Source organism: Carassius auratus, chromosome 45 (genome assembly GCF_003368295.1).
Source record: "Carassius auratus strain Wakin chromosome 45, ASM336829v1, whole genome shotgun sequence".
In the NCBI taxonomy this organism is placed as follows: Eukaryota; Metazoa; Chordata; class Actinopteri; order Cypriniformes; family Cyprinidae; genus Carassius; species Carassius auratus.
In genome coordinates, this window is record NC_039287.1 from 4244535 (window position 1) to 4269545 (window position 25011).

Sequence of the window (25011 nt, forward strand, 5' to 3'; positions counted from 1 at the left end):
TTATAATAATTGTCTAAAGTAAGCAATTGTTTTGACGTGAAAGTTGTTTGTTAGCCAAACTAACAATAGATTTTGAAATTGATGTACAATCGCATTTCCTTATATCGCCTTTTTATTGTTGCTTCAAACAAGGCTTATATAATTACATTTTTAGATCCATTTGAGCATTTGAAACAATGGGAATCAAAGTGACATTATGAAATGAAAATAAGATGATAAATTTAAGATCTAAATATTTAAGATTGAATATTTAAACACTATTTCTGAGTCAATAATGAAAAGAATGCCCATTTTGACAATTATTATTACTATTTTGTAAACGACCAATCTACTTAATTTGTAATGACTTTTGTTACTTGCTTGTAAAAACACTTCATGTTATTGTATTTAATTCAACGCTATCTCACGACCAATTCGTACGTATTTTACGAGGTGGCTTATTCGTACGAATTTGTACGACCTCACTCGTACGATTTTATACGACCCCAGTGACGGATAGGTTTAGGGGCGGGGTTAAGTGTAGGTTATTCATACAAATTCATACGAATTGTGCAAATCGTAAAATACGTACGATTTGGCAACAAAAAATTATTACAATTTACTATAACCGTATTAATAAATTTTATTATTATTATTATTATTATTATTATTATTATTATTATTATTATTATTATTTGTATTATTATATTTTTATTTAATCATGTAATAACACTGTTGAATTTTCAGTAGCCCTTGCTCCAATCTTCAGTGTCGCATGATCCTTCAGAAATTATTTTTTATATGCTTATTTGGTGCTCAAGAAACATTTCTTATTATCATCAGTAATGTGCCGCTTAATTTTTTTTATTTTTTTATAATTGTGATACATTGTGTGTGTGTGAGTGTGTGTGTATTCTAGTTTTATTTAATTTTAATATTAATTTATTTCAGTGGGAATATGGTAACATCTGAGGACATGCTGGCATGGTTACGACCTTTCTGTGGGGACGATTCTAAACCTGTACGACCCCGACTTGAGGTCCTGCAGATCCTAGAACATTCATTCAGCCTCAGCGATCAAGACATCCACCTACTGGTGTTCTTCAGGAGCCAAGCAGTTCTGAAAGCCTGCTGGCCAAATAGAAAGGTGAAAAATATGCATATACCCACACTGGCACAAAACACGATTTACACTTCACACATAAATATTATTACATTCCCACATCTCTGACTCAGTATTAGCTTATTTCCTCCGTGAGGCACTGTGAATGTAATCTCATTATACAGCGCAGCCCTTTGCAAGTTAGCACGTGCTTATAGGAATTGCTTCACTATTCTTGCACATGTAGTGGTGTGTGTGTGTGTGTGTGTGTGTATGTGTGTGTGTGAAGGACTGAGATGTATTTGGTACAGGGATTACCAGTTGCCTACTTAGCCATGCTCTTTGGCCTCACCTCATGTTGCTTTGGGGATGTGAACATGTCATTCTGCCGTTTTATGTGGTGTTCTCTGTCTGTATGTACCAGTGAAGCTGGAGTTGAATATATGGAAGAACTAAGAAGCAATTCCGTCTAAATCTGTCAGTGTTCTTCTAAGGCGAATGACCTTCTGATTTTCCTTGCTAAACTTTTGGTTTACAAAAGTCGAAGAGATCAGATAAATATACTAGCAGAACATAATTGAACTATAATCTTTATTTGTATTTAGATCTGCCTATGGTAGAGGGACCTTGTTTATTTATATATTTTTTTTAAGTGAAATTAATAAAACATATTTTCCTTTAGAAGAAGAAATGAGGCTTTATGAAACAAGGAAACATCCCTAAATGAGCAGATGGATGGATGGACGAATGAATAGATGGATGGATAAATAAATGAATGGATAATTGAACAGGTGCTTGGATGAATAGACAAACTTTGACATAATCAAAGACTTCTTTCATTAATATACCTCCATAATATTTCTCATCTCACTCAACACACATTACAAAATGGCATGCTGTAATCCATTTTCCACCAAATCACATAATCCATTCTTTCACCAAACTTTAATCATGCAAATTTATATTTATATTATCAGACGCTATCAGATGTTTGGTTTCACTTTAAGATAATTACTCTGCCAATTGTTTTTAATAGAATAATTAAATGCAACTTTCAATCTTCAGGGGTTAACCCTCTGAAGTCAATTAACGTGTATACGCATTATGAGGCATTTTCTCCTGATAACCCAGAAAAGAACTTAAATGACACTTTCAGTTTTGATCGTACAGATAAGCAATACATCAATCGGATCTGTAAAGGGTCTACTTTTTTTTTGTATACAGACATAATAACAAAACTTTGTGCATTTATAAAATAAAGATAACAAACAAGGTTTGCTGTCTACAGCCTTTGTCTGCGCTGATCTTCATTTAGACACGCGTCGTTAAAACTAACTGTAACTCTGTGAATACTCAACGAAGAGACATGAGCAAGTTATCTATAGAAAGCCTAACATATGTACTTTTAAACTAAATGAAATGTAATCCATATGAAAACAACGCGATGTCCATTTTTCACATCTCCCTTCATTATCTTCTAATGCGACCATGCCCCCGCGCTGAACGCGCTATTCAGATTAGAATGTTTCATTGAAGCGTGTGGCTTGAATACACCCACACAACAGAAGACAATGCAGAGAGACTGTTCAAGTTTTAAGTCTCTTTTTATTTATATACTTGTACTAGTTTTCACATAATGTCTTAACATTTTACTAGTTATACTTTTTCCAAACTATAATTCCTGACTAAATGTATAATCAAATCAAACATTATGAAGTTTCAATAACAATCTACAATACTGTAACATTTAAAAGCTTGATGTAAATAATATAAATGTAACAAATAAATGTAGGCTAATTGTAACAAATGTAACAAACAACGCTGTTCTTTCAATTTATCTCCCCAAAAAAACCTGAAAAAAATATTCTCAGCTCTTTTCAACATTATTAATAATAATAATAATAATAATAATAATAATAATAATAATAATAATAATAATGATGATGATGATTATAACAATCAGTTTTATTATTAGGAAGTCAGCTTTGATTGTTCCTGATAAACTGTTTAACTGCAGTCCCAAGTGGATATTAAATTATGTTCTGGGATAATTAAATATATTCTAAATAAACTACAAACATATAAAATTATATAGATTTAATTTGTCCTCACATTCTTTCTTGTAACTCCTCCCACTCAGTGACACAGCTGACCGAAAGGCTCATTATGCAGCTCATTATGCAGCTCATTATGCAGGCCTTTGTCTTCTCAGGTGTAAATCACAATGAAATTCATGATAGTTGACACCTACTCGCATATGACTTTTACCAACAAAAAGTGTCTTAGAAAATTGTAATCAATATATTGTTTTCTGTGAGAGAGTAAGCAAGATGATTTTCAAGTAATCTAGAAAGAAAAATTCTCGGCTACAAGCTCCAGTTTTCAAAAGTCCCGGTAACCAATGTTCTGAATGTTTTTTCTTTTTTTCCTTATTCAAGTGATTTAACATTTTTAGTTTTTCACTAACCACGCATAACATTTTTTTTCTCAAAAACACAATCATGTACATACATGCTGCTCGCATATTATTATAGCCCAGTATGTGCTGATTACAGTGAGATTAGACTTAGATATTTATAAGAAACTGAAAAAAGCCAAATTTGTCAGGGCATGACAAACCTCTCCAGGCCCCAAAAATACCCTTCGACTCCGTAGGGTTAAAACAGAACCCCTCGAGATTACTGCAAGTAGTTCCAGTTTCCCATCAGTCTTTGATTAGCATTATTTAGTGACACACAACAGAATATCAAGCTTATGGTTGGAAAGTGCCATTTTTGGCATGTCATGGATTTTGGATGTGGCTAGTTTAGAGCATGTTGAACATTAAGAATGAAGTCTAACCTTTAATTCCACAGATTATCACTTCACTTCTCTTTAAAAAAAAAAAAAGTCTCAGTTGTGGCTTTCTTTCCTATTGCTTGGCTGCGTTTCTACACTGGGTCTCCAATGTTGGCAATAGCTTTGTTTTCCTCAATGAAATGAATTAATTGTGTCTTTATTGTTCATTAATTTGAAAAACGAAGGGAAGTGAGGGGAGTTGTAATGAGAAGGCACGCCCTGAAGGAGGAGGAGTATTTAAAAAGAACAGATTGGGGGAAGAGAAAGCGGATTGGCTCTGTTTCACTGAGGCGTGGAGTCCTCTGATGGAGGCCACAATCTCAGATGGCTAAATCCTGATTGGGATTGCTGAGCCGGGCCTGTGCACCCCGAGTGATGGGCTTCAGTCCACAGATCGCTGTTGTTGCATGTCTGTCTGCTGAGAAGCAGACACTGTTTACATCACAAGCCACAGATTCTGGCTATCAACTGATAGCCCCAGGTGTATGTGTGTCTTTATTTATGTCTATATCAGGGTATTTTGTAGGGTTCTGATTCAGACCCACAGGATTGTGTATAGAGTTGTTCCGATTCCGATACTAGTATCGGAAATATCTCCGATACCACAACAAATTCTGGCATCGGCATCGGCGAGTACATGAACCCATATACCGATCCGATACCATTTTCTTAAAAAAGACCTAGTTATGACCGCAAGCTTTGCCTAACCGCTGCACGGTTCTTCTTCGCTGCTCAAAATGCATTGAAAACACAGGAAGTTGTGCTGTGTTGCCACAAGCAACCCCTGTTTAGAGCAGCGAAGAAGAAATGAAAACGCGTTAGCAGCCCTTATCTATATATGACTGGATCACTCATCACATTCTAAACTGCCAAAAGACAGTGAAGCCGCTACTATATTATAGATCGTTGGTTAGCAGTATGTCTCTGTAGTACCGGTAGTTACAGACTCTCGAGTATATTCAGTACCGGCAGCTGCGTTCAGTCGCTTCCGTGTAAGTCAAAGCGCAGGGCTCCAGACAGTAGCCGAATATATACTAGTGTCTGTGAATATTAAACTGCAAAATACTATTTAAATATTACTCCCGCAAAATCTACATCTCTGTGGGTGACTGGCACAGATGCGCGAGAGCTCGCTGTTTTGTAGTCTCTGCTGTGTGTCATGAGGACACGAACGCATAAACCGTCACTTCATGAGAATTTACCGTTTCATTTGAGAATACTGTCATATCATAAACACAGACACTCAAAGATCTTCATGGCAGCCCATTAAAATAAATGTTTGGTTTACATGAGTAAATTGACAATATATAAAGCTACTGTTGTAGCCTACAGTAATAATAATACGTCTCTATAATAATAATAATTATGCCTAGATGGTTGCTTGTTTTTTACTTGTTTTGTTGTAAAGAGATTATCTGATTAATAGATCTTTTTTTTATATTCCTAGACTTATTTGTTGCAGTTTTTTTATACAGTTATATTGTAAAACTTAAATACCTTTTTTAGTTTGCGGTGTTAGATTTTTGGCTGCATATGCATATGCAAGTTCTTTTTTGCATATGAAAATAAATAATACTGTCAAATTCATGTTAGATAATAAAAATACTGTAATAAATACAGTAGTTCACCATGTATTTGTTCATGTTTTATTGAGGGATCTGTCTGAAGCACACCATAAAAAGAATTCTAGCAATTTACACAGGGCTAGTAGTATATACAGCTGTATATACAGATACACACCCAGGTATCGGATCAGTACTCGGTATCGGCCGATACCCTGAGCCCAGGTATCGGAATCGGTATCGGGAAGAGAAAAAGGGTATCGGAACATCTCTAATTGTGTATGTCTGTGTCTGTTAATATGGCACTTATACCACCGATATCCCAAACTAATCATCTCCTAACTTGCACACCAGCCCATTCTGCCCAGCACCATAGCAACTGCGACTTTACTACTGCCAAGCAGGAGCTGCTTTTCAGGTCTCGCATCAGTTTGTTCTGTCGCATGTTTTGCTGAGCTGTATATTCTCTGTTGTTGTTTACTTCTGCTGCGTTGCAGTGCTGTTTATCGCCCTGATGTATGAGGTAACATTCTTGAACTTTATCAAAGCGGTATGGGGGCCGTCCTTTGAAAATCAACAAGAGGAAAAGTAAAAGCTCATAGACAGAGGAAGATGCAGCGCATGTGAGCAGTGGAAAGTTCTGGGATGGTTATTGCAGGGTTGTCTGATTGAGGAAACGACTTTGATCGCAGACAGAGTGAGAGTGGTAGGATTTTATTGTCTCATTTACTAACTGTCAGTGGAATGTGATTACTCTCTCAATTACATTCATCCGGTTTAAAATGACACATACATACCCTCAGCAGAAATCATTGTAGCTGTAGAGAAATTCTATAGAGCCATGTGTTTTTTGTTTGTGTGTGTGTGTGTGTTTATTTATTTATTTTTGCTGCCATGTTGAGGTTGCACTTTTTCCCTCGTTTTCACAAATTGCCTTGACAATCAACTGCTTGCTCCCCCTTTACACTCAGAACAGGTAACTCCTATAAATAGGATCTTTGAGTTCATTCTAGTGAACTGCTAGATCAACCCTAAAAATTGGGGTCCCAGATATGCAGTATGGATTTTCTATATTTATAAGTTTTTCCCTAAGCAGTTTTTGTTTTGTAGCTGTAGGTCTATATATTTATTGTATATATATCACAATAAATGTAAGTAATGTTATACAGATGCAAATGTGAACTTGTTGCACTTAAAACTGCTGCTAAATAAAACAATATTGAGAATGATGAATATTGTACTAATTAATGAGTGTAGAATTTTAAGTAAATAGTAAGTTATTTACAGTATTTATTGTTTAACTTTATTATTTAACTTATTTTAAATTAATTTCAGTTTCTACATATACCAACACATTTTGGCATTTCAAGTCTTATAATTGAATATTAGTTTATTTATTTCAAATGTGCATGAATTAAACATATGGACAATATTATATCTATAAATTAACAAAAGGTTGAATCATATAACAACATTTTTTGTTTATTGTTAAATTATATCTACAGTGATACATAAACTCATTGAAACACAACATTGTAAAAGTGTTGCCACATTTATTATGTGATACTGTATGTGATTGCAGAGAGATTGATTGTTGCATTTGTCTGTTGCTTTTTCTGTCATTGATTGTCCTGTTATTAATTTCCCTTTAATGAAGTGGCACCCAATCTGTGGTCAATCAGATTTTATAGATGCTGTCAAGCAGTCAAGGCCTCTCATGGCTTATGTTCTCATTCTGTGTAAATTACGATAGTAATTGGGGTTGTCTAATAAGCTGCCATGGAATGTTTTGTTTGACAAATCATGAACTCCAGAACAGCTTCTTAATATTGTAAATTCTCTCATAAATGTGTTTGACCTCACCCAGATGTTTCTAAAAGAAATTTAATTGAAGTGACCTGCATTATCTGCATTTCCCTGGCAATTTCTGCATGCATTATGTAAACGATATCTACCCCTTTGGCAGCGCAGTGACTTGTGTTCAGATCCTCATCCCGGTGGCGCAGGGCGGTGGATTTTTGTCTCTTAATTTTAGCCGTCCGTCTTAGCCTAACGGCAACAAAATGTCACAATCCCTATGAGTGCTTACTGTTCGCTTGGCAGAGAACAGCAGCTTTGTCAGTCTGAATTGAGAATCTTTATTTGGCAGCTGTCTGTGTCCCAGACTCCCTTGTTTACTTGTATTCTGAAGTAGTTATTGATGTAATGCATGCAAATGAACCTGAGGACACTGGCATGTGTGTTTGGGATCAGACATGGGGTGTTATCATTACCATTGTCCCTTAACATGAAAATCTGGACTCATTTGTCATGTTAAGAAGCCATCAGTGCTCAGGTTAAATGGGGAGGGTGTGTGTGTGTGTTTGTGTGTGTTTAACCGTAGACAATAATGACTGGGGTTAATGTGGTCATTAAAACAAGGTCTTTGTTTCCCCCCGGAGTGCATGCTTTAATATGCCCATGTTTAGCAGTGCTGTTTGAATGTCTTTATCCAGCTGTGTGTGTGTGTATTTGGCTGTTTGTTGATTACAGAGAAAGAGCTACTTGCACTTCGAATTATTTATTCATGTAAGTGTGCTTGTATTCTGTGTTATTTTGGTGTGCTGAGACTCCTAAAAAATATCACACGTGCACACATATTTGTGTGTCTTCAAAATGTCAGAGTAATGTGACATCAGACCCACTGTCAGTGTGTCAGCTCCGGTCTGTCACGAGCGCTCATGTATTTCACCCGTGTCACTCTCCTCTGTCATTAGCCCCGCCTCCTTGGCACAGCCCAGGGCCCCGCTTACATCCTCTCCCCCTTCACAGGCTTCAGGTGTCAGTAAGTTTCACTTGCTGTACTCTCTTGCATTAACTTTCCAAGGTCTTAGTGAGACTTCGTCTGCTTCTTATTCCTTGAAATTCCTCTAGTTTCTAGCATTCTATTTTTGTTGTCTTTGTCAAAGTCCCTTTCAAGAAAAGTAAATTCACTCAGCGGCCATATTTGCAATGACTGGGAAGCTATTTTGGGCATGCACAACCTATTCATATCTACCTGAATTGGGAAATACTAAAATCTCAAAGCTTGCTTGCCAAATTTGCATTTAAATGACTTATCTTCTCATCTTCACATATCATTGAAAAATATATTTGAGGTTCGTCGAGCCAATGCACATGTGGAGTCCCAAGCATTTCTCAGTACACTAACTGTTTCTATGGGAACCAGATATTCTAATGACATCTGTAGTGACTCAATGACTTTACCGTTTTGCGATTGGCTGTTTTATTTAGAAGGTGGGACTTACTATGCGCCATAGTTTCTCCTATTAAAAGTAATACAAACCATCTTGCTATATGATTGTATAAGTGTCTATGAGGGTCCTTACCTTAGTCCTAAAATCATAGAGCACTGGTTGGTTGTTGTTCCAGGTACAATAAAGGCTTTTGATCCAGGAGCATGTCCTACTTGTTAATGATATTAAACAGGTCTGAGTTCAGGTTTCCAGAGTTTGATTTCAGGTATTCAGTGTCTTAAAGGTGACTCAGCTTTGACGTAATGTTCTCAGGAATCAAGAGCAAACTGAACCTGGGCTATATTTGGAAACCGTTTTACATGTGACAGATTTATGGCAGCGCTGAGAAGATACAGTGGGTTTTCTGTGCACCTCATCACACACAGACAGCCGTGATCCATCAACGACCTCTGTCCTTGGCCTGGAGCTCCATTAGCATTTGCTCAAACTGTATGTGGATGCAAGGGTGCCCAGAGTCATAAATGCTAAGTGGGGGGGAAGTCACGGAAAGTACATTCAGCATGCTATGACATACTCTTAGTTCTAAGAGTTCAGTATTCCCCTAGTTGATCTCAACTATTGAGAAATTTCAGCAAAATCTTGAGTACAAAAATGGTCCCTTGTCAGGGGTTTATCAGTGAAAAACAGTTAGTCAGTGTGGAAAACTTCCATGATGAACTTGAACCCATTGTGAAATCTGCATGGGGAAATCGATTGCACATTGAAAAAAAAACCTGGTTTATGTCCCTGATGAACTGCTCTAATTGTAAGAATTTCTCATCTTCTTGCCTGAAATATTAATCTATGAAAAAGCAAAGCAAAAGTACTAGTTTTTATGATCAGTCCTATCTAAGCTTTTACAACTTCATTTACAGATTCTGGACAGGCTTAGACAGCTGATTTGGTTTTCTACATTCTTTGATCAAGGTAGATCTCCATTTTCCCCTCTATGCTGTAAGTGTGAGTTCTTGTCCCTCTCTGTAGAGACCTTCATCTGAATGTCTGTCCTTTTAAGACAGGATCAGAATATCAAACTCCAGTCCCCCAGCACTGGGATTTGGATCAGCTGTACATTGAAAGCACAGGGTAATCTCTGACTTCTGGCTCTGCATAAATCAAAGAGCTGACTTAATATTTAATTATGCTCCAGGTACTTCTCTCTGTGTTCTCCATCTCGCTCGCTCTCTTTTCCTCTGAAGCTAAGAGGAACAGATTCTGCCTTTGTAAGGGTCTGCCTGAACAGCTAATCACATACAATCATGCTAACAGTGAGGTCTCCCAGCTTAACGGATTCAAGTGGTGTTTCATCAAACGTAAATAGAAATGAACAAAATTCAATATCACTGGATATGAACAGGTGTGGAGTCTCGCTGGAGCTGTGGTGATGCAGGTTCAAATTTGTCCATTGACTTCATACATTGTGTTCTGAACTAGTCACATGACTAGTAGTGGATTGGAATGCATTGCTGCGGGTGAGGTAAGACTGGGCATTTTCTTTTAATTTGGCTCTCTTCTTTTTTCTAGCATTGACTTTGAGATTTAACATTTTAAAGCTTTTATGCTGCTATAGAAACATAGTTGGCAGTTTCGAGCATTAATCTGTCTAGACCATTGGGAAATTATAAGTGTGTGTGAGTGCATTTGTACGTGTGTTTGTTGATTTCAAAACACTTCAGTGACTGTACATTGAGTTTATTGTTTTTGGTGTGTGATCAAGGAACCTTTCACCTCTTAACACACTGCCACAGTCTCAATGACCTTTGCTGCCTTGAGGGTGAATACAGTTTCCCGTCAATATGTTCCAGCAGTGCGTGAATGACTGTTTGACTGCTCTTAATAACATTTGAGGCTGGTTTTTAACAACATTGCAGAGTGGTTTCTCCCTCCACTGAGCTGTACCCTGCATTAGTCCTATAATCGACATAAGCTCAAACCTACAGAAATTGAAGAGAGGACTCTGACACAAGTTAGACAGCTGATTTGGTTTTCTACATTCTTTGATCAAGGTAGATCTCCATTTTCCCCTCTATGCTGTAAGTGTGAGTTCTTGTCCCTCTCTGAAGAGACCTTCACCTGAATGTCTGTCCTTTTAAGACAGGATCAGAATATCAAAGTCCAGTGCAGTCATTTACTGATTTCATTTCCGCCTCTGGTGTGTATTTTTCCCTGGACTGGTTTGAGTGTCTCAGAACCTGCTAATCTCTGGGGACTTTCATGCACAGCAGTCTCTAGAGCTTACAGACAATGGTGTGAAAAACAAACATTGGCAGCTTTGCGGTAACTGGAAAACAACCACCCGTTAAGACAGTGTCATCATTAAAAGTGTCTCTGAACGCACAGCAACAGCAGCAGTAGACCACACCAGGTTCGGCTTCTTTAAAATGCAGCACTGGGCAGAGGCAGGGATTGCAAAAAATGCTGCCTGTTCTGACAAATCTGTTTCTGCTTTGACATACAGTACAGATGGTGCAGTCAGAATTTTGCATTTACCACATTTTTTTTTTTTTTTGCTGGTGTTGATGGTGTAAATGGAAATATGTAATTATTGTTGCCCACCTTATGCACTTCATAGTCAGTCTACTCATCTTCTAATGTCTGCTTTCATCAGCAAGATGACGACACATTTTCTGGAATAACATGAATTTTTTTCATGTCAGCATGATTCACAATCTGTTACACTGTCCTAATCAGGCAAGTTTCCATGTGGCACAATCAAAACTAGGCATGCACCGATATATTAGCCAATAATGATGATCAGGGCTGATTATATCTTGTCAATCAAAAGTGTCATCAAAAATGTGCCAGACTGCAACTGGAATGTGTAGAAAATTCCTTTTATATAGAATTCAGGGGTGTCGAACAAAATCACATGAGCTTAGGTATCACAGGTCCCATATGACCCTATGAATCCCTTGTAGTTCAAGCCAGGGTTGCCAGGTCCACTGTTTTTTCCTTTATCTAACATTTTTAGTGCACATCCTATCCATATTATTATTATTATCATCATAGGTGTGGTGATTTTGCCCCTGCTGTGTTAGTTGGTGATGTAATGACTTCTGGTTCGCTGAAAAACAAATAGTTTTTCCACAGAAACACTGAACCTTGTAGTGCACTCAAGTGTACCTCCTTAACACCTCTCTTAATATTCACGAACCCCTCCTGTGCGCATGCATAATTAATTAAATATGTGGAAGATACTGCAATCTCAACACTAATGGCTATTATTATGCAAATATTGAAATATTAAATGGCATTATGCATGTTTCCAGGTGGGAGCATGTCAAGAATACTCTGAGGTGACGTTCACATTTCTCTTTAGCATATGAGGGCAAAAGTGTAGTTTCAAATGCTTGCATTCTCACTGTGTGATAGATATTGATGTTACATATTATAGCTACTGTGGACATGGATCAGGTGAGAGACAGACTAAACTTGTGATTTTGTGTAATTGGAAACAGCCCCTGCTGCCCCTTTACAACAAAAAAAAGATCAATATTTATGGAGGTTTTTGCCTGTGTTGGTAGCGTTCCTATACAGTTGTCATAGTTTTTTGATTATGTAATAGTGTATGAGTACATTTTTTATGAATTAATAATTATTCATATACACTATTGTTCAAAAGTTTGGGGTCAAAAATTCAGTTTTGCCATCACAAGGATAAATTATATTTTAAAATTTATTAAAATGGTAAAGAGTTATTTTATGTTTTAATAATATTTTTGTAACACTTTATAGGCATGAATTTAACAATTTACTTAACAACTTAACAACTACTTTACTAACTATTAATAAGTAGCAAATTTTTTTTATTGAGGCAAAAGTTAATGGTTCGTTAGTAGTTAATAGCAAACCTGGACTTTAAAATAAAGCTTTGTACTTTCCGTATTTTTCGGACTATAAGTCGCACCTGAGTATAAGTCGCATCAGTCCAAAAGTACGTCATGATGAGGAAAAAAACATATATAAGTCGCACTGGACTATAAGTCGCATTCATTTAGAACCAAGAACCAAGAGAAAACATTACCGTCGAGAAGCACTGAGCAACATAAAGCACCCTCTCGCGGATGTAGACAGTAATGTTTCCCCTTGGTTCACTCTCTTAGTTAATTTCTCTTGGGTCATGTCAAATTAATTTTGATAAATAAGTCGCACCTGACTATAAGTCGCAGGACCAACTAAACTATGAAAAAAAGTGCGACTTATAGTACGGAAAATATGGTAATACCTATTGACCAATACTTTTGTTTTAACCTCTTTATTTTTTACTTTGATCTAATAAATTGAATTTATTTGAACTAAAAGAGATAAGTCAGCAGTAAGTAATAAAATAAGAATAGATTAATGACAAGCAATAGCACAAATAAATACAATAATAAGATACAACTAAAATGAACTGTGCTTCAAGTTTTTCAGGTAGGTTTAACGGTAATATTCAGGTACAGCATTGCCACAGAAACAGAATAATCTATTTAACTTTAGAAATAACACTTTGCCTTCAATGTATAAAAAAACATTAATGACAGACTGCAGCAGGTTTATTAAGGTTGCTGTCTCTTTAAGACATCATGCACAGATCAAACTGTTACACATAGCAACATAGTAATTTTTAAAAATTTTAACATAGTAATTTTTCTGCCTGTGCAACTAAATTTTGGCGTGACCACTGTGTTGTTCCACTGTGTTGTTCAACTCATAAGCGCAGTCATTTCCATAGCATTTGAGAAATATCAAACAGCAAATTAAACTGAATGCATAACTAAACTGCGCTACTCGTTTGAACTGCGCAACATTTCAAGTGTAGAGCCTGGTTTATACCTGCCATAGTTTCCACATTTCGGGTTGATTTCTAGTTAGTTTCTGTCATAACCAGTAGAATTAAGCTAAAAGCTAGCTCGCATTTCGCTGTTGATTTAATCTGATTGGTATCTCCTGATTCTGTAAGTATGGTTCACATTACACAGTTTGTATAACCCAATACGTTAACCTAAGGCTAAATACATGAAGATAGTATATGTTTATAGAAATAGCATTCAGTATTGTGTACATACAGTGGTCATTTGTCAACTTGTGCTATTTTCTGGAAAATTCCTGTATTTCCTGTATCACCAGATCCAGCCCTCCCATAGATTGCAGCTGTCAGACCTTTTTTTCTTTTCTTTTTTTTTTTTTTTTTTGCTGCCTTATCTTTGTAAAGTCTTGGAACCAAAGCTCCAAACAGATCCATAGACATCAGATCCCTTTGGCTTTTGCATGCAGTCATGCTGACACACACTTTTGCACCGACACACAAGCATGCAGCGCCTTCACAGAGCGCTGAAGAGGTACGGAGATTATGCCCTGGAGTATCATTCTTAGGAAACTCAAGGGCCCTCCAGCCGGGAGCCGCCATCTTTGTGTGGAGCAAAAAAAAGGATTTGGTATGTGTGGATGTGTGTCAACATTACCTGAAAATCTCCCTCTTAGGTTTCATTTCATTTTTTTTCTTTTTTCGAACAAAATTTGTATATATATATATATATATATATATATATATATATATATATATATATATATATATATACAAAATTAGTATATATATATAAAATATACTAACACAACAAATGTGTTACATTTTAACATAGACATACCTATAGCTACCAAATGCTGCAAAAAATAAAATAAATGTACGAATAAAATTTTGCATTAATGAACCAAAAGGTTCAGTTGTTCTTATGCACTGAGTATTCTTGATCGGCTCCTACTTTTATGTCTCTTGATTCGGTCCTTCCTCTCTCCTCCCCATCCCTTCCTCTCCTGTCTTTTTAAACCGAACAACCTCTATCACTTCTTAGGCAGGGCACAGGGGAAACGGTGGAAGTTAGGCAGTAGGTCAATGAATATTAATAAGACATTTATACTTCTTCCAAAGGCCAGGCATGACACGTCTTCACCCCCTCCCAGTCATCTTTCTTGCTTTCTTTCCGCTCACCATTTTTATTCCTCATGCGATATCTTTAGTGAATGAAAAGAATGAGTTGTACTCAACACTGACCTTATAGACCCCTTGAGCCACAGAACTAAGATGGGGTTCTTGCCTAATAGCAGTGTATAATTTTTTTTTTTAAAAAATAGCACTTTTCAATCAGAAACAGACCTGGCTCGGACACACTTATGTGCAGGCAACCAAAGTTTGAGTCTCATTCGGGTCAAATATTTAGTTCTCTCTCTATATATTTTTTTATTATTATTTGTTCACACTTTATTTTGGGGACCAATTCTGACTACTAGATAACTATGAATTTTGCCTCATAAAAACGTATTTTTTGAAAAACTTGAAAATTGTAATTTAAAACATAAGTAAATCATATAATGTCTAATATGTATATATTATTAAAATAAATATTTTCATTTCTAAATGAAAATCATTTAAAAATACATTTCTGATTATAAAATGTATATACATGTTTGAATTATTAATAATTGCATTAACACATTTCCATTTGTTTTAAGTGTGAAAAAAATTAACATTTATTATTATTAGTATTATTACTTTCTTTTTTTAAAAGAATGTCTATGTTTGCACATGACCAGCACTATCTATCCAGAAATAACCAGCCTAGCATGTAAATTCATACTGGTATAATAAAGGGATTTCTGCAGGTTATTCATAGACATGTTGCAGAACACATCCAGGAGTTATAGCCCTTGAAAGGTGTATTAGGATTTCTCTCTGCTTTTAGCTGAAAATATGTTTGCGGTCATTACATGGTTCTCCCTTTCTCTGATGTTCAGGCCTAACCGAGTCCATCCTTTTCCTGCCAGTTTCATTCTCAATCCATGACCCAGCAGAGTCTGGAGTGTACACAATTCCACCACGAATCCCTTTAATTTGATGAATAGAAAAACAAGATGTTAATTATGGAGTAATCCCTTTTAAGGGCTCATCTCCTGCATCTCCTCCCTGCTCTGAGTTCAGGATTGCCTTAATTTATTCACTATGCATAAACTATTTATTATTCATTTCTTCATATTCTGTCAAATTCTCTTCAAAGTGGTGTTATGGAGAGGAAATCAGAGTATGATGAAATGTCTTTTTTTATTTGAGCCACATCTGCCTGGTTTGGTCGAGCTCTTAGATATCTGTTCTCTGTCTTGCTTTCTTTATCAGCTGTTTTCTTGCCCAATGGCATGGACAGGAGATCAGTTTCAGAAAATTGCTGAGCATTGTAATTGACTTTGGCCAGTTAGGAGGCCAGAGGTACTATGTATCTGTATTTATGCTGTAAAAAGACTTATGATCTAATCTCACCAGGGTCGACCTGAATTTTACCAGTGTAAGCTGCCTTAATACACACTGACTCCAGATATACTGATGACTGGCATATGCGGGTTTACTTTTGGTTAGTGCACATGGACATCTATCTATCTATCTATCTATCTATCTATCTATCATCTATCTATCTATCTATCTATCTATCTATCTATCTATCTATCTATCTATCTATCTATCTATCTATCTATCTATCGTTGTAGGCATCACTTAATCACATTTCAACTCATCATTGTCTAAATAAGTGTTGGGTGATGTCTACAAAATTGGCATCGGACGATGTCTACAGTGAAACATCGCGATGGACGATGACATCAGCAGGGGTATAGTTAGGGATTATGGCCGAAGCATGAATCCTTATAATGCACAGAAAACAAATAATGATTCCTAACACTGTCTCTACACCAGACGGGAGTGACGCGGCACAACAAATACTATAGAACCACTGATCTATAATAGAGATTCATTATATATAGATCAGTGTATAGAACATATTATAATCAGTGATGCTGTCTACACTGGATGCAGTGCTACACGACAAAAAACAAATCCCAGACAAAAAAAGAAAAAAAAGAATGCCATGTTCTATTTATAACCTGCTGACACAAATTTCTAATGATTTTCAGGTGTCGCTTTGTCGCGTCCAGTGTAAAACTAGGGCACAGTGTGACACGACAACTGTCACGTTCGGTGTAGACACGGTGTAATGCTTTCTGTTTCATTATAGAACATAAAATTTTGCTTACCACATAAACCGAGTAATGAGAGATGACTGAGGATGATGGCGAATGATTTGCAGATCCTCAGCACCACTGACAAATATCTAATCTTGTAAAATTTGTTGTAAGTTCTGCCGTTCCATAGTATAAACAGACAAACGTTACATGCGATCGCATATCTTGAAAGTGAAACAAAAAAAAACGTTTGTGCACTGAACAGTAGTTTCAATGTCAGGCATAATAGTGGCTCCCTGATGCCCGAAATATATGTAGTATAATTACCTAGTGATATTACTGCGAGGGATTTCTCGTATTTATTCCCTTTATGGGGTTCTGTGTACATGTCATTTTCTGAAAAGGGTTGGGGGTGATCACCATGTCGGCTTAACATCAACACCACCAGTGTGTGATCAGTATTGGCCCAACCCTAGTCTAAATGTATTTTAGCATGACTGGAAGCCCTATTAACCAATCAGAATCCAGGACCTGAACTATCTGCCACAGGCTAACGTGGGAGTTCTGTGCAGCTGCCTGTCTTCTGCTGTTTTCTCTGTGATAGAGAGATCTGCTCTGTACTCTTGCTTTCAGAAGAAGAGAGCTTGTGTTTATGCCCTGAAATTCTCTTTACGCCCACCTTTTTTACTCCTCTTTCGCGCCTCCCCATAATGAGTGGTCGTCTCTTGCCTAGCAAATCAATTTGTCAGACAGTTTGTGAATGTGTGTTTGTGTGCACTTGCATGTCCAATTGTTTATGGCTGTGCATTGATGTGTAATCCTATTCATAAGCCTACAAACACATTTGGGCTAGCTAGCATGTCTAAATATAACTACAATCACAAGTACAAGCATATTCAGTTTGTCAATATGCACTTATAATGCCTAAATACTACAGTGATCAATAGAGATCCATCTCCTCAGCAACACTACTTCCTGTCTCCTTCCCAGTGCCAGGCTGACAGATTAGAAGCTTTGTAGCCATTGAAGTACGTACATGCCGAAAACAAAAGGGACCACTCTTGTTCTGTCCAGCTAAAGGCTGGTAATTACCAGCCAGCCATCTCTGATATATACAGCATCCAAAGAGCCGCAACTGTCAATGCTGCCTTGCTAACTGTCTGCTATTTTTGCATTTAGAAAGATGAGGCAAAACAAATGAAGGTTTTATATTTCCTTCAAGATGATTTTTCTTCCCACAGTCAGGCAGCCTTTTACTGTTTGGTGCTATTTAACTAAAAGCTCCTCACGGTTGGAGTGGGATGTTTATGTGTGTGGGTAGGCAACCATTAACTGTCACAGGCTGAGATGGAGCCCAGCAGAGTTAAAAGGTGCAACATAGTCCAACACAGCAAATGACTATGAGAATTTCCACATTGATGGACTCGAGCGCAAATATGCGGATGTGCACACACTGAACTAACCCTTAAATGTGCAGTTGTTGTGTTTCTGCATGTGGCAGGGAGATTTCCTGCAGGTGGGGGAGCGTTGGAGTGGGTGGACGCCTTGAAGTGTGGTGTAGCTTGATGGCACCACTGCAAACTCATCCAATTTGTCTAAGGATCCCCCTCCACACAAACACACACAGATTGTCTTTTGGCGGCGTGGGCAGATGCTCTGAAAGCAGGGAGAATGGCTGCACCAGTGCGGGCTTTCTTCATCTCCCCTGGGGTGTGTTTTAAAGGATGATGGGATACGGGAGGGCGGAAAATATGTCATATTATTTTATTCTCATCTTTCCCTCCTGTTCTCACGCTGATATGCGTGGACGTAGTTCAGTGAAACAGACCCACTTTATTCCATATTTTGTCCTCTTCTAACCTCGCTGTCTCTCTCGTTCGTTCTCAGAAGTGTATGTGGGTGATTTTAGTGTGGATCTGTCTGGATATGCTTTCAGCACACGCTGTCATTGATTCTGGTTTAGGCTTATATTCTACTAAGTGAGTGCACTGACTAGTCTCTCTAGGGGAATTCTGCATTTGAAAGGTGAAGATGGTCACAGGAAACCTTCGACTTTGTCACTGATTAGCTTATGGGTTTTTTGACCTGCCGTCTATACCCGAGAATGTTGTCAAGGACATCGATGAAGCTTAGCAGAGGATTAGGCATTTAAAGTAGCACCTCAGAGAGTTCTTTGCTAAAATCCCAGCCTGTTTCTCTGCTGAAATATCATGCTCTACAGAAAGTTTCCAATTATTTTTAATTCATTTTTTCAGTTAAATTTAATATATTAAATTAAAATAATAGTTTTTTTCTTTCGTTTTTTTTTTGTTTGTTTTTGCTTTTTTTTCTCAAAACATTCATTCCTTGCAAAGTTGAAATTGTATATAATGTAAGGTTAATATTTTAAAGTGTGAAAATGTCTGGCGTTACTTTTGAGCACGTCATCTTGAGTGTTTCTTCTAGTTAAGGCACATCTTCTACTAAGTGTGCACTGACTAGTCTCCCTAGGGGAATTCCAGAGGGCCAGTGGAACTGATCGATCTGGTGTATTACTTTGTCACTGATTAGCTTTTAAGTTTTTTAACACAATCTACACTGAGAACATTGACAGGGACATTGATGAAGTTTGCCAGAGAATTAGACATAACCTCATTTAACCTTTTGTATGTGCATTGTTCTCTGCTAAAACCCCAGCCTGCTATGTCTATTGCGGTTTGTATTTCATATAAACGAGAAACACCAATTAGGCCAATTAATATGTGTTTATGTTCTTACCAAAACATTTTAATAGAAAACTGAAGAGCCCCGGGGGCCCGTGAACTGCAGGGCCTCAGTTTACCAGCTCTATTTATCCAGTTAGGAGACAGACTGATTGGTCTCCAGAACGCTTGCTGTGTTTAGGTGTTGCCTCAGTGGTTATTCTCAGATCATAATAAATTTAGGTCAAACATGATTGGCTGTAATGGGTTTAATAGGCAGGTTATTAATGGTCTGAATGTGTAGGTTGGTGGTTGAATGGAATTATGGTGTTGGAAATACTCTGGCTGAGGTGTCAGCTTAATTGATTTTTACATCAGTGAATAACAGTGAGACAAGATACAGGGAGAGAGTGAAAGTAAGTGTGGGAATTAGGGACATTCAAGCCAATATGATGAAATCATTGCAATCTTTTCATTCATTGCATACATAAATATGGCTTGTTCCTAAATGATTGAAATTCATTTTACATAAGTTGCACTCTGTATACATTTTGTTTCAGAAAATGTTGCATTTGAAAGGTACTATATGCATAAATGGTTGAAATTATTTTTGGACACAAAAAAGTTGCATCTATGTATACTTTTTATTACAAAACTGAAAATTTATTTTTTGCATTTTAAGTTGCATTTATAGTGTACTTGGTTTAAAAATTTGAGGAGGATTCAAAAAAGTGTTTGTTCAAATGGACATGATTATTGTCCTGTGTATGGCACAAGTGGATGCATATTACATGTGTTTTATTACCTTCGTCACAATTGCAAACCAATAAATTTTCCATATCTCCTTTGGTGTTACTGCAACTAAGATTTTTACCTACATTCCACAAAACAATTTTGATCAGTTTTTTGCCCCCCTGAGTTTTCAGCTATATTCTTTCATTACTTGGAGCATGCTAGTACCAGAGCATGGAATGGTTCTGACTGTTTTTTTGTGTTTCCCATCAGAAATCAGACATTTTCTCAGCTGTTAAATTGCGCTCACATTGCACTGAAGGGAAATTAATTACTTTCTCTCTCCGCCTCTTTCTTTTTGAGGAGAACAAGAATAAGAGTCACCACAGGGGAGAATTCGCTTCTTTTGCCTCAAAAGTCATTGCATTCTCTCTCTGTGTATGTGTGTCTGTGTGTGTGTGCGCGCCTGTGTAGCTGTTTCAAGCCCTCTCTCCTACTCTTTCGATCTCACTTGTTTTTTTTTTGTTTTTTGCCTGTCTGCTATTCGTGCATTCTCCTGCCAGCTCCCTCCATCTGTAAACATGCTGTCTTTACCTTTTAGTACTGTAGCCTGAAAGATGTTCTGCCTCTCACAGATTTAGTCTTGGATTATGATTAGCTGATAAGCCAAATACTTTATCTTCTGCTTTCAGACTCAAAAATTTGCATATTTACGGTTTGGTCATGCATTTTAGTCTTGTGCTTGATATAGCTGTTCAGTTCAGAGTCCTAAAAACCAGGAAGAGACTTCGCGTTTTCAAGCCATGGATTCCCTCAGAAAGTTTTAATGAATCTGTTGTTAATGTTAACTTCCCCTTTAATTTTATTATTGATTTAAGACATAATATTAAGTCACAGAACTTTCTCTTTGCTTCCCTTCTTTTCTCAGTGTGAGATGAAAGATGTCGAGAGTGAGGAAAAGCGATACTCTTTGTTCCTGGAACTGTTGGAGTCTAGCAGTAAATGGGAGGAGTTTCAACACCTTATGCTCCTCCTACAGGCGTGGCCACCAGTGACTGACAAGAGCAGGTGAGACTTTGGTGTTCACACTCGTTTACAATATAAATATTCACTTCGTAAAACGTATTAAAGAAGGTATAATGTACAGTCAGCAGGTCATTGTCACAAAATATTAATACAGACCAGACCAATTAAAACTACATTATCCCACTAATTACACAGATACTTAACAGATAAATAAAACGTAATTAAAAATGTTGGAGACATTTGCTCATTATACTAAATATATATGCAATATATATACATTTGCCACAAGCTAAATTTATTTTTCAAAATAATATCCTTATGAATCTCTGTTGTTCTTTGATTTTCTTTCAGAAATATTTATTTTTATTTTTATATATACAGTACATATTTTCTCATTAGATGTCTTTGAATCAAAGTGCTGTTAGACCATTAAGTGTGATTGCAGGTTTGATGAGGTCAGTTCTGTATTTTATAACTGAATGAGTTTTTGAGGTTAAAGTTGAGGCTATCAGAGTTTGCGCTGATGATCGGAGAGCTGTTTTATATTCAGATCAATACATAGATACAGAGAATATAATCCAGATGATTATGCATTGTGCCACATTTTCAAATAGCTTGAGGTTTTTTGTTTTCATGAAGAGTTTCAAATTAACATTCTTACAGAAGAACAAAGAGGGTTGTGTGTTAATGTGAGTTTTGGTGTGTTCGTCACTATGCTCTTTGGCATTTAAACAAAAGGTGAGTGTGATAGGGAGTCAACTGTAGAGAGGATAAAGGGGAGCTTGACTATACATTCATGTATTCACAGAAGTTCACATGTGACCAGGTGCGCCATTTGTGTTTCATCACTTAAGATTCAGATGGCACATTTGCTGTCTCCTGAACACCTGTCTTGTTGCTCCTCATTCTGTCTTGCTTTAGTAAGTCCCAGAAAAGGCCATCCGAATGGAAATCAATCGAAATCGACACACCGCAGAGCTCTGGGTGACAGCCTTTTCTTAGAGAATACAAGACACTGGGCACACCATGATCCTTTTAAAATATATCTAATGTTTTTCCCATTAGAGCTCTGAAGTTTTCATTCAGTAGAACCGTTGCTTGTCGAGTCTTAAAGGGTTAGTTCTGTTGTCTTTTACTCACCTTTGTCATTTCAAACCTGTATGACTTACTTTTTTCTTTGGAACATAAAAGAAGATTATTCTTTTGTTCCTACAATGGAAATTAATGGTCACCTTTTTGGTTACAAACATGCTTTAAAACATCTTTGTTGTTGCACAGTAGAAAGTAAGTCACACAGTTTCAGAATGGCACATGGGGAGTAAAAAGAACTTTAATTTTTGGCTGAACTATTCCTCAAATTATTCTCCTAACGAGTTCAAATCAAAATTTTGGTGGTACTTTTAGTTTATATTCATGAGTTCTCCATAGATAAGACACTAAGAAACAGAAAATGATCATTCATTTACTCTGTCATTCTAAACTCTCTGTTGTTTTTGTATGAAATACAATATGAGAATTTTGTCATCTTATAGTCACCAGTCAAATTACAGAAAATGGCAAGAAAAAGAAAAACATAATAAAAGTGGTCTATGCCTCATATGCTATTATCTTCTGAAGTCATATGATATGAAAATATGGTAATGGCATAGATTGGATGTAAGTAATAACAAACATAACTGGGTTTTTCATTTCTTGTAACCAAAAACCACAAAGTCAAGCCTGCTTCAGTACCTGTGCTTTGAGAGCTGTAGCAGCTCAACTTAAATGTCATTTTATGACTTTAGAAGACTTGTAATACAGTGCATGAGTTATATAGACCAATTTAAGGCACCTTTCATGGTGCTTTTATAGTTAAAATCGTTGTTTTATAGAGAAGATCTAGGTGAAGATTCTTTGAAATTCTGTGTTTGTGTTAAAATGACAGCATAAAGGTTTAAAAACGAGTAAAGGATGAGAGAATTTAGCATTTTTTAGTGAACCATTCCTTTAAAGAAGTTTTCATAGCCAGTTCATGTATCCTTTAACTACTGTAATGAATGTAATTTAGTTTTCCAGGTTCCTCGTAACTGGATTGTGTTACTATCTATAGCACTGTTGAACACATTCTGTGTATGAAAGGCCAACTTCAATTATAAGTGGAATCAGTGTGTGTGCGATTGCATTTGATTACGATAGTGTGTTAATCTCGGTCGGCTGTAGAGTTTGTTAAAAAGCTTCTCTCATTTCTTGCAAGAGTTCAGGAGATAAGCATATGCACAGTTTTGTAGCTGCACGCGTGTAATATGCCATGATAATTATGACTGGATTATTTTTTAATTATACAGATGCATTCCTATTAAAAGTTTCACGGTGCCACATGAACATTCATGATTCTTATTTCATCTCATTGCATCTTTAACACTGGCCTGTTTTTACGTGTTGGTTTTTTTGAACACCTTCAGACACCGGTGTCTCTCTCTACACAGGTTGGAGACAGAGCAGAACCCCTGGGTGTGTCTTACATCCGCCCTGCTTGCATACTCCTCAAGCCTTGCTCAAATCAACATTGGGAATGAGGTTCTAACTATGTGCCGATCGCTTTACCCGACCAAACACAAACTTAACCCCCAGGTAAGAGTGTGGGTGTCATCATCACTGCACACAAACAGCACTGACGGCAAGTTTAATGTCAAAAAAAGATACTGTGAAGATGCTGAAAATGCTCCTAACTTTGTATTAGATCTTCCTGTAACATGTTACTGTGAGTTCAGCTCTGCTATGTTGATGGTAGCGTGACATTCACTCTTCACTTGTGTTTTTTTTAGTGCGTTGGGTACATTTCGTCTCTGCTGTTGAACGCTGGCATTAAGCTGGCCGCTCTGAAGCTGATGACAGAGAATGAGGATGAGCATCTGCGCACACTGACCCAGGATCAGATCAAAAGCATCACTGATGTAAGTTTCATTCTGACTGCGTTTTCTCTCGCCCCATGGTTCAGTAACCACAAAGTGGACCTTTTGAGAATTCAGTTCCCATTTCATGCATTTCCCTTCATTATGTGTTTTCTGGGAACCTAATCCGTGACTTTGGCGCTCCCAGTTTAACACTCTATCAGGCGATGTACAGGAACAATATTTTAATTATAGCTAAAATGATCAATTTGAATCTTCATTTTGAAGAACCGATGCTGATTCTTTAGTTCCAACATCACTCTTTTAGTCTATGCTTTTTTCTGTTGATGTGTAAATAAAACATCACTAAACCTTACTAGTAGCATGCCTGGAGTTAAATTTTTACATTTCAACGACGAATAGTTATATTCATTTAAATTTCAGTTTTTCATTATTTTTTTTCTATACATTTCAATTAATTAAGTTTTTTTATTCAATTTTAGTTTAAGTTATAAATTCCAACATTGCTGCACTTATTATAAGGAGAGTGGTAGCCACAGTGTTCTAGGGTGACCACCTGTCCCGCATTTTGCGGGACAGTCCCGAAATTTGAAGCTTTGTCCCGCGTCCCGCAAATCATAAGCAGTGTCCCGCATTTTAATTTTGTCTTCGTCATTTTATTAAATCTTCCTTTAAATTACAATTCTACAATTAAAAAAAAATGTTAATAAAAAAAAACACTGAACATGCGCAGCGCAGCCGTTATTATTGGTTCTAGCGGCTAGCCAGAGCGGGAAAATAAACACTGAGAAAAAAAAAAAAAACACGCAAAAGAAAAATGGATCTATCCGGAGCTCCCGAGAAGAAAAAGCGTCTTTGTTCGTATAATAAGGAATGGGAGAAAAAATATGCATGGTTAAAACCAGTTACAGGTGACCCTAAGAAAGGAGATTGCAGTGTATG

At 36.9% G+C, this 25011-nt stretch overlaps 1 protein-coding gene across 1 annotated transcript in view; it reads left to right on the forward strand.

The window, feature by feature from the left end:
- The window catches only part of LOC113062977 (neuroblastoma-amplified sequence-like), a 125055-nt gene that overhangs the window by 88791 nt on the left and 11253 nt on the right, over window positions 1-25011 (forward strand). Inside the window, 4 exon segments of the mRNA XM_026233094.1 lie at window positions 931-1126; window positions 21081-21220; window positions 23644-23788; window positions 23983-24111. Of these exon segments, the coding sequence (XP_026088879.1) occupies window positions 931-1126; window positions 21081-21220; window positions 23644-23788; window positions 23983-24111 (610 nt within the window).